The 14,267-nt window shown below is 33.3% G+C and overlaps 2 protein-coding genes and 1 long non-coding RNA gene across 5 annotated transcripts; 1 reads left to right on the top strand and 2 right to left on the bottom strand.

Moving 5' to 3' along the window:
- Positions 1–88: 88 nt before the first annotated feature.
- On the bottom strand, positions 89–3,443 carry LOC123217056 (eukaryotic initiation factor 4A-3). The gene is made up of 8 exons (XM_044637805.1): positions 2,977–3,443; positions 2,534–2,774; positions 2,356–2,436; positions 1,955–2,062; positions 1,742–1,861; positions 1,096–1,263; positions 909–995; positions 89–464 (listed from the first exon to the last, which is right to left on the bottom strand). The coding sequence occupies exons 1-8, from the start codon at positions 3,294–3,296 to the stop codon at positions 351–353; spliced, it is 1,239 nt and encodes a 412-aa protein (XP_044493740.1). The 5' UTR covers positions 3,297–3,443; the 3' UTR covers positions 89–350.
- Positions 3,444–7,161: 3,718 nt separating this feature from the next.
- Positions 7,162–12,382, top strand: LOC123217775 (protein S-acyltransferase 11). Of its 3 annotated transcripts, none has more exons than XM_044638903.1 (5): positions 7,162–7,395; positions 8,440–8,662; positions 9,516–9,814; positions 10,764–11,270; positions 11,908–12,382. In XM_044638903.1, the coding sequence occupies exons 1-4, from the start codon at positions 7,378–7,380 to the stop codon at positions 11,244–11,246; spliced, it is 1,023 nt and encodes a 340-aa protein (XP_044494838.1). In that variant the 5' UTR covers positions 7,162–7,377; the 3' UTR covers positions 11,247–11,270; positions 11,908–12,382. The 3 variants fall into 3 exon arrangements, with proteins under 3 accessions (XP_044494838.1, XP_044494839.1, XP_044494837.1); XM_044638904.1 differs by having other exon boundaries at positions 10,764–11,261; XM_044638902.1 differs by lacking the exon at positions 11,908–12,382 and having other exon boundaries at positions 10,764–11,431.
- Positions 11,564–13,691, bottom strand: LOC123217776. Its single transcript, XR_006502531.1, has 2 exons — positions 13,032–13,691; positions 11,564–12,347 (listed from the first exon to the last, which is right to left on the bottom strand). It is a non-coding gene; the product is annotated as an uncharacterized LOC123217776 (long non-coding RNA).
- Between the last annotated feature and the right edge of the window lie 576 nt (positions 13,692–14,267).

The following is a 14,267-nucleotide window of genomic DNA, read 5'->3' on the forward strand; positions in this document are numbered from 1 at the left end:
AACAATACTTCATATTTTAAAAATAGTTTAATTATATGATATGTATGTATAATCTATGTACCTAATTATATACACAGAAGCCATGTGCTAAGAGAAAAACAATACTTCATATAGCTTATGATACACCCCTCATACTGTTTTAAAATTTGTCGAGGTACAAGAGTCTTAATCAATTAGCCCTACCAACCTAGTTATAAGTTCCATGTCACCAAAATAAATCAAAATGTCATTAAACACCAACCCGTATTAGTACAGACTCATAAGAAAAAACACAAATACAACAGCCCAGAAAAATTCATCACATAATTATATGCATCATTGCCACCATTGACTGAAATCATAAACATCTCTTATATCAGATCAGCAACATTCATCGGCATCTCATCAATCTGTGTACTGTAATACTGCTCAATATCTCTAAGAATCTTGATATCATCATTTTTCACAAAATTTATAGCCACACCCTGTAAAACCATAATAAAATCCCATTTCAGTAACAATACACAATTCAAGTAGCTAACACAGGCCAATTATGCAAATCAGGTGAGACAAATTGTATTATAAAGGATGAAACACTTAAAAGTTCTATCATGACAAACCTATAATGTTTCCTTTTAGTTATATAGTTTGGTAAGAAACTAGGTAAACTACTATCTGTTGAAATTTAAATCATTAACTTGGCAGTGAATGTGCCGTTCCCAAATTCTGATTTCTTATGTCAACAAAGGTTTTCAGAGGCTTATGTAAAACAATTTCTTGCATGCTTTGTGATAGAACTCAAATATATATGACCAGAAAGATGAAAACACGATAATAATAATGTTATAATTTCAGTACTTGTAGGGGCAAAGAAATAACAATTGACCTGCAACAACAAAACAATAACAATAATAACAATAGATAAATACCTTGCGTCCAAAACGACCAGAGCGTCCAATACGGTGGATATAGAGCTCACGATTGTTTGGAAGGTCATAATTGATCACAAGAGAAACCTGAAGAAAATATTAACATGAAGCTAATCTGTAAAGAATGATCAAAAAGATACTTTTTTCCTAATACATTCACAATGCAATAAATAACAAAAGGACTTGCCTGTTGAACATCAAGCCCTCGAGCCCAAACATCTGTCGTAATAAGGACACGGGTAGTACCAGAACGAAATTCTGCCATAATTGCATCTCTTTCTTTCTGAGGCATGTCTCCATGCATTGATGAGACAGTAAAGTTGTAGCCCCGCATCTTCTCAGTTAGCCAATCCACCTGTGAAAAAATATGTAAACCATATATCCAAAGATCCTACTATGAGAATCCAAAATCCGGTAATGCAAGTTGAAAGTGAAAACTTTATGGAAGGAGAAAACAATTGGGAGAATGTTTCTCCCACCACCATCAGTCAATCTAAGTTCAAAATGCATGTTCATTCAACATTGAGAATTAGATTATATTTGCAGGCAATGAATCCACTGTTCACCTGAACTATCATTACATATATATAGATATATATATATACACAGACCACTGCTTGATACATAACCATTTATTACTGTTAACTAAATGTTTTCCCCAGTAGATTTGTGGGTTGACAAGCTATTTTAATGTTGGAAAGCAAAACGAAGAAGATCATCTCAAAAGCATAACGCATCAAAACTTTCACTATTATTCTCACTATTCCAAGTGAAAATAGATACCTAAAAGACTCATGTTCTATTTAAATTTAAAGCCAGTAGCCAAATATTACCTTTCGTTTTGTGTTGCAGAAAATAACAGCTTGTGTAATTGTCAGGGTATCATAAAGATCACAGAGTGTGTCAAACTTCCACTCTTCTCTTTCCACTGCCACAAAAAATTGCTTGATTCCCTGTCATCACAAAGAAAAGTTACATAGAGAACTAGTCTAAGGATTTGGATTAATGTAAAAAGGCAACAAACCAAGAGTACATCAATTATTTACCTCCAAAGTCAATTCATCACGCTTCACAAGAATCTTTACAGGATCTGTCATAAACTTGGTTGTCATCTCCAAGATTTCATGAGGTAGGGTAGCAGATATTAAGACAACCTACAATAACATTTTCAAAGACTTAAATATCATTGCAACAACTTACCACACTTGAGCATAACTATCATCTATTTTGGTGATTAAAATGAACAATCAGACAGAGTAAGATGTAATATGTAGGACAGATGCACTATTGTGACACGATGATAAAGTATGAAAAGAACATTAAGTGGAAAAAGGAAAAAAAACTCATTATAGACTACATTTTCAGATTGCTATCTCTTTCCATCTTCTGATCAAGCTACATTATTCAAATATAAAGCCCATCAATACCACAAAGACAAATAGCAAACCTGAAGGTCTGGTGGAAGATATCGGTACACATCATAAATTTGATCCTTGAACCCTCTGCTCAGCATCTCATCAGATTCATCCTAACAACACAAAAAAGAAAAACATCAATACCAGACTTCATCAACTTAAAAGTAAGTGCCACAGAGAAAATCAGACTAAACATTAATTTTAACTCACTAGGACTAATAATTTAATAGCTCTAGTACGCAATGTCCTCCTCTTGATCATATCACAGACCCTGCCCGGAGTTCCAGATACAATATGAACTCCATTCTCTAACTTTCTAATATCTTCACCGACACTTTTGCCCCCAATGCAAGCATGGGCTTGTATATTTATGAAATCACCAATTGCCAGTATCACTTTCTCCGTCTGAGACGCCAATTCCCTCGTAGGTGACAAAATCAATGCCTGGACCCTATGATCATATAATTGACCATTATGATTCACAACTAAGAGTTATAAATTTTAAACCAACAATTTCGCGCGATTCAAATAAACCAAAAAATAAAACAAAAAAATAAAAAAAAAAATAAAGGAACATTAGCGTTTATAGGAAAAAACAAAACATCGAACAAAAAATTAAAAAATAAAGAAATTAGGGTTGCTTGCAAACATACTCTCTAGAAGAAGTGTCGACCATCTGGCAAACAGTGAGAGCAATCATAGAGGTCTTGCCGGTACCAGACTGGGCCTGTGCAATTACATCTCTGCCCTTGATTATAGGCATGACCGCCCTCTGCTGAATGGCCGACGGCTTCTCGAATCCATACTGATAAATTCCACGCAACAGATCGTCCTTTATTCCCATCCCATCAAAACTCGTGATTGCCTCCACTCCTTCCGTCGTTTCAAACACCATCTTGTCTTCCTCCATCCCGCCAGCTCCCCTTCTCAACCCGCCACCGCGGCTCGTCTGCATCGCTGTAGCTGCTGCCATCACCGCAATCTTGCACAAAAATAACTACGACTGTCTTCTTGAAAATTAAGACGCTGAAAGAGGGAATTCGTTCGAGTCAAATTAGGGTTTTTATAGCTGAGAGAAAGATAAAGTTAATTGGCGGTCTTTGTATTTACATGAATTCTAGAACTTACTCATAAAAGTGAAACAGTTATGATTCGATGTGCCATACTTCTAATAGGAGTAGAGCTCGCACGGATGATATTTTAATGGCCAAATCACCATGTCCCATGCAATATTTGATGAGATAAATTTGGACCCTTTAAATTTTGAAATTCCAATTCCAGCCATCATCTACTTTTGATAGTGAATTTGATTGGTTTATTCAGATACGACCATTTTACCATTTTAATGAAATTACAAAATTATATAATCGATATAAATATCAAATTATTAACATATTATTATCAGTTTAAAAATTTATTATTTAAATTCCTTAAAAAAATAATAAAACTCTAATAAACTTTACAATGTTATTTTTTTACTCATTTTGAAATATAATTATTATTTTTTAAACTATTGAAGGATATAATAAAATTTTAAAAATTTCAAAAACATTTCTAAACAATTTTTGAATTTTAAAAAATCTCTCTAAAAAATTTTATTAACATTTTGACATTTTCAAAAATTATAGTTTACTCTCAAACTTTTGATAAAGGAAATATAAAAGATAAAGGAAAAAAATAAAAAGAATATTAGAAAAAGAGAAAACATAAAAAATAAGAGAAAATAAAAAAAAAATTATGTAAACTAACATTTTTATCATTTAACTTAAAAAATTTACTAATGAAAGTAAATAACGGATGAGAATGACTTTTTTAAAACTTAAATAATAGGAATTGTTATTTTAACAAACTTGGTTGGGAAATAGTCTTTTTACGTATTATAATATAAGTAATATTATATACCTAAATAATATATATAATTTTATATATAAATAATAATATATTATTATATGATTAAATAATTTTAAATTAAATATATTTTATTTATATTTGTTATTGATAAATCATCGTGAAAAATTATAAATAGTGATTTAAAAAATACCCACGTAATTTAACATAAAACTTGGCTGAAATGTAACATGTTTTGGTTGTATAATTTCTAGAAAAAATTATTAAAAGTAATTATCTAATAAAAATACATTTAAAAAACTATAAATTATAAAATATTTTGTTAGCCCTAATTATAGAAAGTCAATTTACTTTTTAATTTTTAAAAAAATCGCCAAAGCCTCCAACGGCCATATGCTACTAAAGGACATTTAACCTTTCTATGACACAACCCCTTAATTTTGGAAAATATCATTGAAACCCCCACCAACGTACCAAATTGTATTAATGCCCCCCTTTGATGTGGCGTGGTTAGGGTTAGATTCGAGCCGAGTCAGCTCGAGCTCGAGCTCAGTTCGAGCCCGAAACGAGCCGAGCTCTGCTCAGCTCAATCGAACTCGAGCCGAGCCCGAGCTGGCTCGGATTGGCTCGGTATATTTTTTTAAAAATTTTTTATACAAAACGATATCGTTTTGATTCTCATATATACACAAAACGATGTCGTTTTGATATAAACTTAAACCGAAAACTAGCGAACTCGAGCTGAAAATCCGGCTTAGTCGAATAAACTCATTAAAAAATGAGCCGAAGCTGGATGCGAGCCGAGCTCGGCTTCGAATCCATAATTTCTAATACTTCAACGACAAAGTCTTAAGCCAAATATTTTAAGCAAAATTCGAGGAAGTCAAATGAATTTTGGGCAAAAATCTGTAAACCAAAATTGGTTAAATAAACAAAAATTATTGAGTTAAGCAAAATTCGAGGAAGTCAAGCACCACAATTGGTTAGTAGGCAAAAATTGTGGTTGGCAAATCAACAAACCTTATTTTTTTCTTGGTTGTATCTAAACCTAGCAGTGGGTCAGGGTTCCTTTGGCCTTAATGTTGGGGGGCAAGCCAACACAATCCCTAAGGACCCCACCTTTTGGCAGGCCTTGGCATAATAAGGCTCATGACATAACGGACAATACCGAATCATGCATCGTCCGATTCAAGTTGACTTGTCGTCTTATTTAGCCATATGTATATAAACTATGAAGTGTTAGCTAAAATCGTATAAACTTAGTCCTGACAATAGATTGTCTCAACCGATATGGTTTGAAGCTAAAAAACCCTAACCTAGTAAATATGACTCACAAATTTATAGACCGTACCGACCTCCTTGGATCTATGGGAAAGGCTAGTAGGCTAACGCGATATACTCTATAAAAAATTTTTAAAAATTAAAAAAACTAGACAGATTATCGTACACCACAAAGATTGAAAACTATGAGTTATGTCTTGGGTCTTAATGTTGAGGCGGCCATATCAAATTAAAAAACCTCCTAATTTGACTGATTTATTAATTACCATAATCTTTTAGTACTTATAATAATGTTACATATAACATAAGAGATAATCAAATTATCACCTTCACTTTAGAAATTAAAATATTACAAAGATAATTTTGAATTTGTTATAATTATATTATTACTTATTATTTGATAAGAACAAAAATATTTTTATTTTTAATTAATAAAATAAACAACATGATGAATATTTTAAAATAATTATGTCTAGTAATCTTTAAAACATTTAAATAAAATAATATTTTTTTATTTTTTTATTAGATCTAATATAACAAAATAATTATTTACACCTTCTAATTTTTATCAAATATAATAATAATTTATAATTATTAATCTTTTAGAGAATCTACTTTTTAGGCGAGTTTGAACTTGACTCTACTCTAATTAAATTTCACTTGATTTGAATATGATTCTAACGTCAAAGCTTGTGGGGAAGGCCCGTGAGTTGATGTGGCCTAACCTATAAAAATTAAAAATTTTTGGTAGGTCACTTAATGCCATAAAAGAATGAAAACTATAAGTCATATCTAGGGTCTTAATGTTTAGGCAGACATATCAACTTAAGCATGATCGAATCGAACCCATAGACTCATCAAGATAAACCCTTAATTCGCTAATTTATTAAGGCCAAAGGACTATTTTCCACCGAAGTTTTAATCTAATTTCAAAACATACTTATGACAATTCAAAAACTCAAATATTTACTCATGAATTAACTTCTATTAAAAAATTTTATTATAAATAAGGGTAAAATTGTTATTTTATCACTAAACTTAGAAATCTATATCATTATCCCCTTATGGTTTGAAAAATAATAATTTCCCATAAGATAAAGTTTTAAAAAGTTATCATTTCTCTCTCAAGAGTTTGAAAATCGTTTCCAACCAACTAATATGGCGAACGGACTGTGGTCAGAACGATAGTAGAACAACATCAGGATGACAAAACATTATCTATCATCTCTAGATCAACAACTCTTCTTGACGATGAAGTGTCATCGATTTGGATGATCTAGAGTTGGACGACAAAGGCATTGCCTGGATAATACCTTTATCGTCCAAACAAATCATTTGGATTTGTCTGATACATACAATTCCAAATGATAGGGTGCTCTTGAGAGGGACAACAACGACTTTGGGTTTAAAGGGGAGTTGTCGGAAAGCCATTGAAAATAAACTTTAGGTTTTATGGGGGGAAATGTTACTTTTCGAAATTAAAAAACTTTAAGCAAACGTGAAGTTGCTAGTTTTTAAAATTTATGAAAAAAAATAATAAATTTTATGTTTTTTAATATTAATAGTAAAATAATAATTGTATTTTTACTTCTAACAGAAAATTTATATGGGTGAGGGGGTTTATTTTTGAACTGCAGGTATGCTTTAAACTTGGGTTAAAACTTGGGCGGGTGGTAAACTTTTGGCCATTTATTAATTTCCTTTATATGCAGTCCTACGTATATCAGTACTGAGGGAGGACGGCTTACACAGGTTTGACCACCAAAGTTGATGTTGTAGTGTAATGCCAATATTTAGCGCAAGTTGCCCACCTTCGCTCAGATTGGTTGATCCGGAAGCCCAAGCCAAGTCGAAGAACGAAATTACAATTTCGTTCTCCTTCGACTTCTCTTAACTGTGCTCTACCTTCGACACTAAAACCACACATGGCCGCTTCGGCCGATGTAAGTTTTCGATTCCTTCTCCTAAATGTATAAATTTTTTTTATTTCATCTATTTTTATTGTTTGATATATACTCAGAAATTTTCTAAAATTTTCAACTATTTTCATTGTACTAAATTTTATTCAATTGCCTTTTTTTTTTCCTATCATATGTTCTGTACTTGGAAAAAGCTTGATATATTACGAGGAAAAGGATTGAGTTCCTGGTGGATCACCATGGTCTTTTTTTAAGAATAACTTCATGAGTTAGAATGTGGACTATGATTTTGTATTTTCTTTGTACAGTTAAGTTCTATAGTGAGATTCTTACAGAATTAAAAGATAACTGGCTTGTTAATTTGGTTGCAATTATTATCAAGGGTAAGAAAACTTCAATTTATTTATTTTTAACTCATGTGCACATATAATATTAATAATCAGTCAAGGAGAATAGTCAATAGATTTTGAAAACACCTCTTTTTATTTTTATTCATCTAAATTGGCTCGGAATTTTAAGTTGATCATGGTTGCATTTTTTGGGGCTGTTCATGCTGTTGTAATCTTTCTGTTTTTGTTTGTGCTGTCTGCACAGATTCATTTGATGCCTTAGACCTTAGATGGATGAATACTTTTCGTGTAGAGCATATGTATCTACTGCTTTTTTTCCTTATTTTTATTTCTTATTCAGTTATATATACCTTTATGCTTCCTGTTGAGTAGAATAATCTTCTAATAGGGTAAAAAACTTAGGGATCAGTTCAATAACTTTCTTATAGAAGTGCTAATTTGATCAAATCTCAAATTTGAGAGACAAGCAAAAGTTCAAAGTTTGTAATAGAAAACTAAAAGATTAAATTATAATAACAAACATAACCAATTGGAAGTTTTATTGAATGAATGCTGCCTAGTAATTTCATGTGATTGGTAGAAAATTAACAGTTAACTCTTATACCTTCTAAGTATGGAATATGTTATCGTTGCTATGTGGGATGCTAGATTGACGATACATTTTTGCAGCACAAAATAGAATCTAAGTGATAACATGAAGGAGCTGTTTCACTTGTAGGAACACTTTGTGGCGACGACTGTTGATGATAATGAGCCAACATGCTGGGGTTGTGGATTGCATCTTATTCTTCCATCTTACACCCCTACTTTCAAGTGTGGTTGGTGTGGAGCCATAACAAATCAAAATATATGGAAACGGGAAAGCAAATACTCTTATTGGAGACGTTTGCGTGACTGTTTCTTTGTTTGTGTCCTCCTCATATTTATGCTATTCGTCATATGTATGTCTCTGTAACTCATTTCTTTTTCTTTTATTTTTAAATGTCTAATATTTTTATCTGATGGTTTGTAAAATTTTGGCTCCTTTACTCTCTTTGAGCGTGCACACCCATGCCCACATACATTCACTTTTTATTTTCCTTTTAGATAATTTTTCTTCTCCTTCTTTAAGAAAATATAATTAGGGTTCTAGAGGTTATTTGGTAATATATAGAAACTCATCTTAATACCGGTAAGGCATTGTCATTCTTATATCTTACACCAAGAAAAGTTTTGTGAACTTATCTGATCTCATTGGCTTGTTTGGCCTTACAAAAAGTTATTTCTATAGAATCTACTGGTTGTAACCAAATACAGACTTGGACTCCTAGTCAAGAAAATAATTTCAAAACCAAACTTTTATATAACATTGTGGCCTAATGACATAACTGAATAGTAACATCACTTAAATTCAGTAACCAGCAAAATAAATAGCAAAGTACTTTTGGCTAAAAAAAATGTAAAAATTATTTAAAACTCAATAACAAAAGAAACATAAGGAGAAGATGTCTGGTATAAAAGACTACTCAAAATCCTCTAGCATATTCCTCATCCTTCAATCCATGTGTTTAGAGGTTGCTGCCAGCTCCCAGCCTGCTCCCATCAAATTTACTCTGTCCATCTGTATTCTGTCAGCAGGTTCTGTTGCACATACAATGGCTTTTTCCACCGACAGCAAGATTTCAGAATTTTATTTTCATTCTCCATCTTCGCACCCCTGCATGGGCTAAAATATTTTCTTCTGCATATTAGCTCATTCTAGTTGCTGCTTTTATTTAATGAGTCTAATATTGATTACTTTATTTCTAAGTGCAGGTGGTGGAGTGTGGGCAGTATACCCTGTTGTTTTCTCGATTAGCTACTTTTATGGGATTTTTCACTTGACCATCACGACGATCCTGTCTATATCTACACTTTCTACTTTCAGCCTTGCAGCATTCAGCTGTGCTGGTACACCGCCAAGCATTATGTGGGGTACCTACCCACTTGTGGGGAAAGGTGACCTTGAAAACTATACCTTCTGTCACTATTGTTCAAAACCAAAATGTCCTAGAAGTCATCACTGCCAGATATGTGGAATTTGTGTACTTGACTTGGATCATCATTGCCCATTTGTAAGTACTTGGTCAACTTTTCTGATTGGAGATGATTTATTTTGTTGGAGATTTTTTATTTTGGATGTCTTATTCTGTTGAAACATTACTTATTCAGCTCTATTAAAGCATTGGAGCTTGAAAAGCTAATTGATAGGGAAATTTTTAGTTTAGTTATAGAGTTCTTCTTTTTGCTTCTTTTTGAGGCTTCAAAAATAATAATAATAATGAATTTTGCTCTCTGTTTGCATGCAAGAAGGCTTTGGGTAAATATTAATATTGATGATCACTTGATTTCATAGAGTGCATCATTTCTAATATAAATTTTTTTGGTGCAGTCGATTTGGTCTTGGAGCTGTTTAGGGTATATCTTATATCTCTGGGCAGTAATTTGGGTTGCTTGGACACCTTGATCGTTTTTGTGACATCTTATTAATCTAATTCTCCTTGATTCGTATAAAAGAAATGTCGAAATTTCTATTTTAATGGATATTATCTCAAACAAGCCAAAAATTAATCTCATCTTTGATTTTCTTCTGAGATAAGAAGTTCCGAACTGTTTCCCAGAGTAAAATATCGAGTTTGAATTTTTCTAGGATATTAAAAGTTTCCCGTTACAAGTAGTTTCTTTTTCTTCTAAAATATACACTGCTGTTAGGCTATGAAGGGTTGCTGCCTCTTCTTTTGGGCTTAGTTTTTATTTCTTTTGCTTGGAAGATTGATTTTATTACTGATACATTCTATTTGGGAGTGGCTGCATTGGTAAATTTATCTTCCTTACCTGGTGATTAGCTCTATGAAGCTGGAAATTATGTGTTTGTTGTGTTAGAGACTGTTATTTGGCAAGATTTGGTTTTATATTTTCAACACTGATCCTATTGTTCTCCATCTTTCTTTTCTTTAATTGTCTTAGTTTCATTGAATTTTAGTTCCTAACAACAGCTGGCTATTCCTTTTTCACATAATGCAGATCGGGAACTGTGTCGGTGCAGCTAATCACCGGCACTTCATCACTTTCCTCATTTTAACGGTTGTCAGTACGATTTATGTTGCAATCATGTCTATAAATGCGGGGTTGCAAATCTGGCCGCCTGTATCATTGAGGTCTCGTATCCACTTACATGGGCTCAGCACTGATACTGCTTTGGCAATTATGAAGGAAATCATTCTTGCTTTGCTGAACTCTGCTGAGCATTTGTCTACTAGGGGTCTTCTTCTTGTTTATCTTTTCGTTGCTAGTATATCTGTAAATGTTGGATTAAGCGTACTTCTGTGGCAGCAGCTGCGTTTTATATACAAGGGTGAAACCTACTTAAGCCATTTAGCTTCTCAAGGAAGTGAGCAGGATGGAGTGAAAGATTGCCAAAATCTTTTCCATTTTTTCGGTTGCCCATATTCTGTTTCGAGATACTTGCCTATCATGCGCAGTTCCCCAAAAACACACAAGAAATGAAAAGATATGTAAACGGTAATAGAGGTCATCTTTTTATTGAATTTGTACTTTAATCTTTCTTTTGTTAAGGGGGTGCTTGTTTCTGCTTAGCTTAATCCCCACCCTTAACATTTGTTGTTATATAGCTCAGATATATTAAAAAGTAACAGATCCAAAATAATTCCAAGTGTTTTTTGAAGGGATTATTGATTGGTTTATCTTTAATGTAAAATTATCCGATGCAAAATCAGTTTTGAATATTTAATTGGGTATATAAATTATGTGTTATCATACGATTAAATTTTATTTTATTGTTATCATTAGATACCCAATTGAATAGTCAAAACTGAATGCGCATAGTTTTATTGGAAAAAAAAAAATATGATGCATTTTGAGTTCACTTTATCTACCCTCAAGAGCAACTAAATTACTTTCCTGAATGTGAATGAGAAAAAAGAAAACACCAAACCGCACTCCCTATACCTGTACAGGGCATTGCTGAGTCACCATTCCAAAGAGACTGCTGTTTTATTCCTTTACCAAATGAAAACATGTTCTGAAGAAAATGCTAAGCCAGCCAATACATCTTGGAAGAAGGGCTCATATATTGAACTGGGTTGACAACAATTTGATTGTAGAACATCTTTCCAACTTCATGATTGTTGCCTATTTGTTGTGGCAGGTTTTGGAATCATGCTCTCCACTACTTCCTTTGGTGCTTTTCAGATTCTTCTCCACCAGCTCTTTAAATGCTGAAGACCTCAGAAGTAGGCTTAGAGCAGTTGATGAAGAAAAAGATGATGACTTGGAGCAAGGAGTATAGATAGGTATCTTGGTATGGAAAATGTGTTGTGCTTCAGGGTTACAGTCTAAGGCTTTACTTCAAAAGGATTGGAACTGAAGATGGAGAGGTTTAGTTGTCTGGCCTTTAGAATAATGTAATCGGAGAGAGTTGCCATGGGCTGGGACTTGAAACTTATTTTTTGTGCTTGGAAAGGAAGAGGAGTACAGCTCCTGGTTTTAGCCACCTGATGTATGTACTTTCAAAGTTGGTCACTGCATTGATCCCTCTGTACTCAATTGCTGCAATGTTATAGGCATGAGCAGCCTCCTCTTGGGTGCCTATAAAGCAATTCATTAGTTTTGCAGGATTTCAATTTCTGGATCCAGATTAGAAAGCACTATTTAGCATAAGCACAGTTATCAACTTCAAAAGATGAAAAATCATCACATAGGCAATACATGATCAAATTTCTCATGTCACTATTTGGGTACCTATTTTCGGCCAGATAAAGACTTTTATAATTTACAAACTTTATTTTCTTGTTCAAGAATAATGCAGTCTTCTGATTGCACCATATAAAATCTCTTCTTCCAATTCACCATTTAGGAAAATAGTTTTAACATCCATATGATGAATGAAAAGTCTGTAGATTGAACCCAAAACAAAAAAGGCTAGAATGAAAAAAATTGCAGTCACAGAGCAAATGTGTCAAAAGAATCAATATTAAGTTTTCTAATAAAACCCTTAGCAGCCAACCTAACTTTATATCTATCAACAGATCCATTTGAATTTGATTTTCTTTTAAAAATCCATTTGCAACCGATGGTTTCAGATGGTTTTAGATCCATCTGAAATTGCATTTCGTTGGTGACATGCAAATAAAATAGCCTCAACCGCATAAATCGGAGACATTAATTAAAATGACCTCATTTTTTTTTCCTTATGCTTACTTTTTTTCTTTTATTATATATATATAGTATATAATATAAAATATCTAAGATATGTTTATATTTTCTACTTACCCAGCCAGCCATGCACATCAAGTATGGAAAATACTCACTCCTGCCAATTTTTTACAGTTCTGACCAGCAAACAGTCTAATTTTCGAGATGTCAGGAAAGGGTTTTGCAAATAGCAGTGGCAAGATGATATCGAATGGAAAAACAGTAGCACTGTTGTGGTTGGCGTGAGAAGTGAAACTGATAGCAGCATTAGCAACGATGTCAGCAACGTGTGAGTTTGGATACATGATATAAAATCCTTAAGATTGCTACATAATCGAACGTGAGTAGCAGGACCTCAGACATAAGATACGGGAACAAAAGCTCAGACAGGGGTAGTGGAAAACCAGACTTAGGTAGAAGGGCTGAAGACAAGCCGAGCTGAGCCCTGAACCAGGCCCGGCTCGTTTTCAGTGAGTCGAGGCTCAGACTCGCTGAGCTTGTTGAATATGTGTTCGTGTTTGATTCGTTTCATAATTTTAATGTTTGTGATTGGCTCGCACTTAACTCAGGTTTGTGTATTTTGACTCAGATTTATTTTGATCAGCTTCAAGTTTGCATGCCAGGGTCGGTAGGCTCGGTTGTACAATATCGTTTTAGAGTTTATTTATTAACAAATTGATCCATGCGAGCCAAGCAAGATACCTATTTGGGTTTGGACTCAGACTTGTTTTCATTTGTACTTCCAAACTTTTATTCAGGTTCGAACTCATTATCTCTTATTCATATTTAGATTTGTTCAAGCAAAACTTGTTTCAACCTTAAACAAATTCACTTGGAATCCAGTCATAAAGTAAAAGTAACAGGAAAACAGTAGTTCGAGGCATGATCAAGAATCAATGTCCTTACGGATTTTATTTTAAGTACGAAAAAGCCCAAGATTCAACAAACTCTTTTGAAAAGTAGGGAGAACAAAAGCTTCTACAAAATTGGAAGAATTGGAACTAGTGGAAAATGATAAATTTAGAAGGGATTAGAAGAAGATTTGCAACCAGTGGAGAAGGATAAGGTCAGAAAGTGAAGAAGTAGTGGAGGAGGATCTCCAGGAAGAATGGTGACTGAGTTATCAAGAAGATGAATCGAGTTACTCAGAAGCTTCTTCAAAATCTGGAGTGGCGGATGATTGCTTTTACTTGACAAAGGATGCATTTAACTGATATGGCCCCCTGCATCAACAATGTTACTTAAAAGTGAAGTAAAAATTTTAATCAAATCATGTACGGATGAAATCATAGTAAATTATAAAAATATAAGAAC

Source organism: Mangifera indica, chromosome 5 (genome assembly GCF_011075055.1).
Source record: "Mangifera indica cultivar Alphonso chromosome 5, CATAS_Mindica_2.1, whole genome shotgun sequence".
In the NCBI taxonomy this organism is placed as follows: Eukaryota; Viridiplantae; Streptophyta; class Magnoliopsida; order Sapindales; family Anacardiaceae; genus Mangifera; species Mangifera indica.

Bases quoted from the DNA above. Each gene is read 5' to 3' on its own strand.
- LOC123217056 (XM_044637805.1), bottom strand. From the start codon at position 3,296: ATGGCAGCAGCTACAGCGATGCAGACGAGCCGCGGTGGCGGGTTGAGA. The intron at 1,264-1,741 runs GTAATATTTGGC...ATTTTTTCACAG, and splicing joins TCTGCAACACAAAACGAAAG to GTGGATTGGCTAACTGAGAA. The intron at 465-908 runs GTATTTATCTAT...ATGGTTTTACAG, and splicing joins CTGGTCGTTTTGGACGCAAG to GGTGTGGCTATAAATTTTGT.
- LOC123217775 (XM_044638903.1), top strand. The intron at 8,663-9,515 runs GTATGTCTCTGT...TTCTAAGTGCAG, and splicing joins ATTTATGCTATTCGTCATAT to GTGGTGGAGTGTGGGCAGTA. The intron at 9,815-10,763 runs GTAAGTACTTGG...CACATAATGCAG, and splicing joins TGGATCATCATTGCCCATTT to ATCGGGAACTGTGTCGGTGC.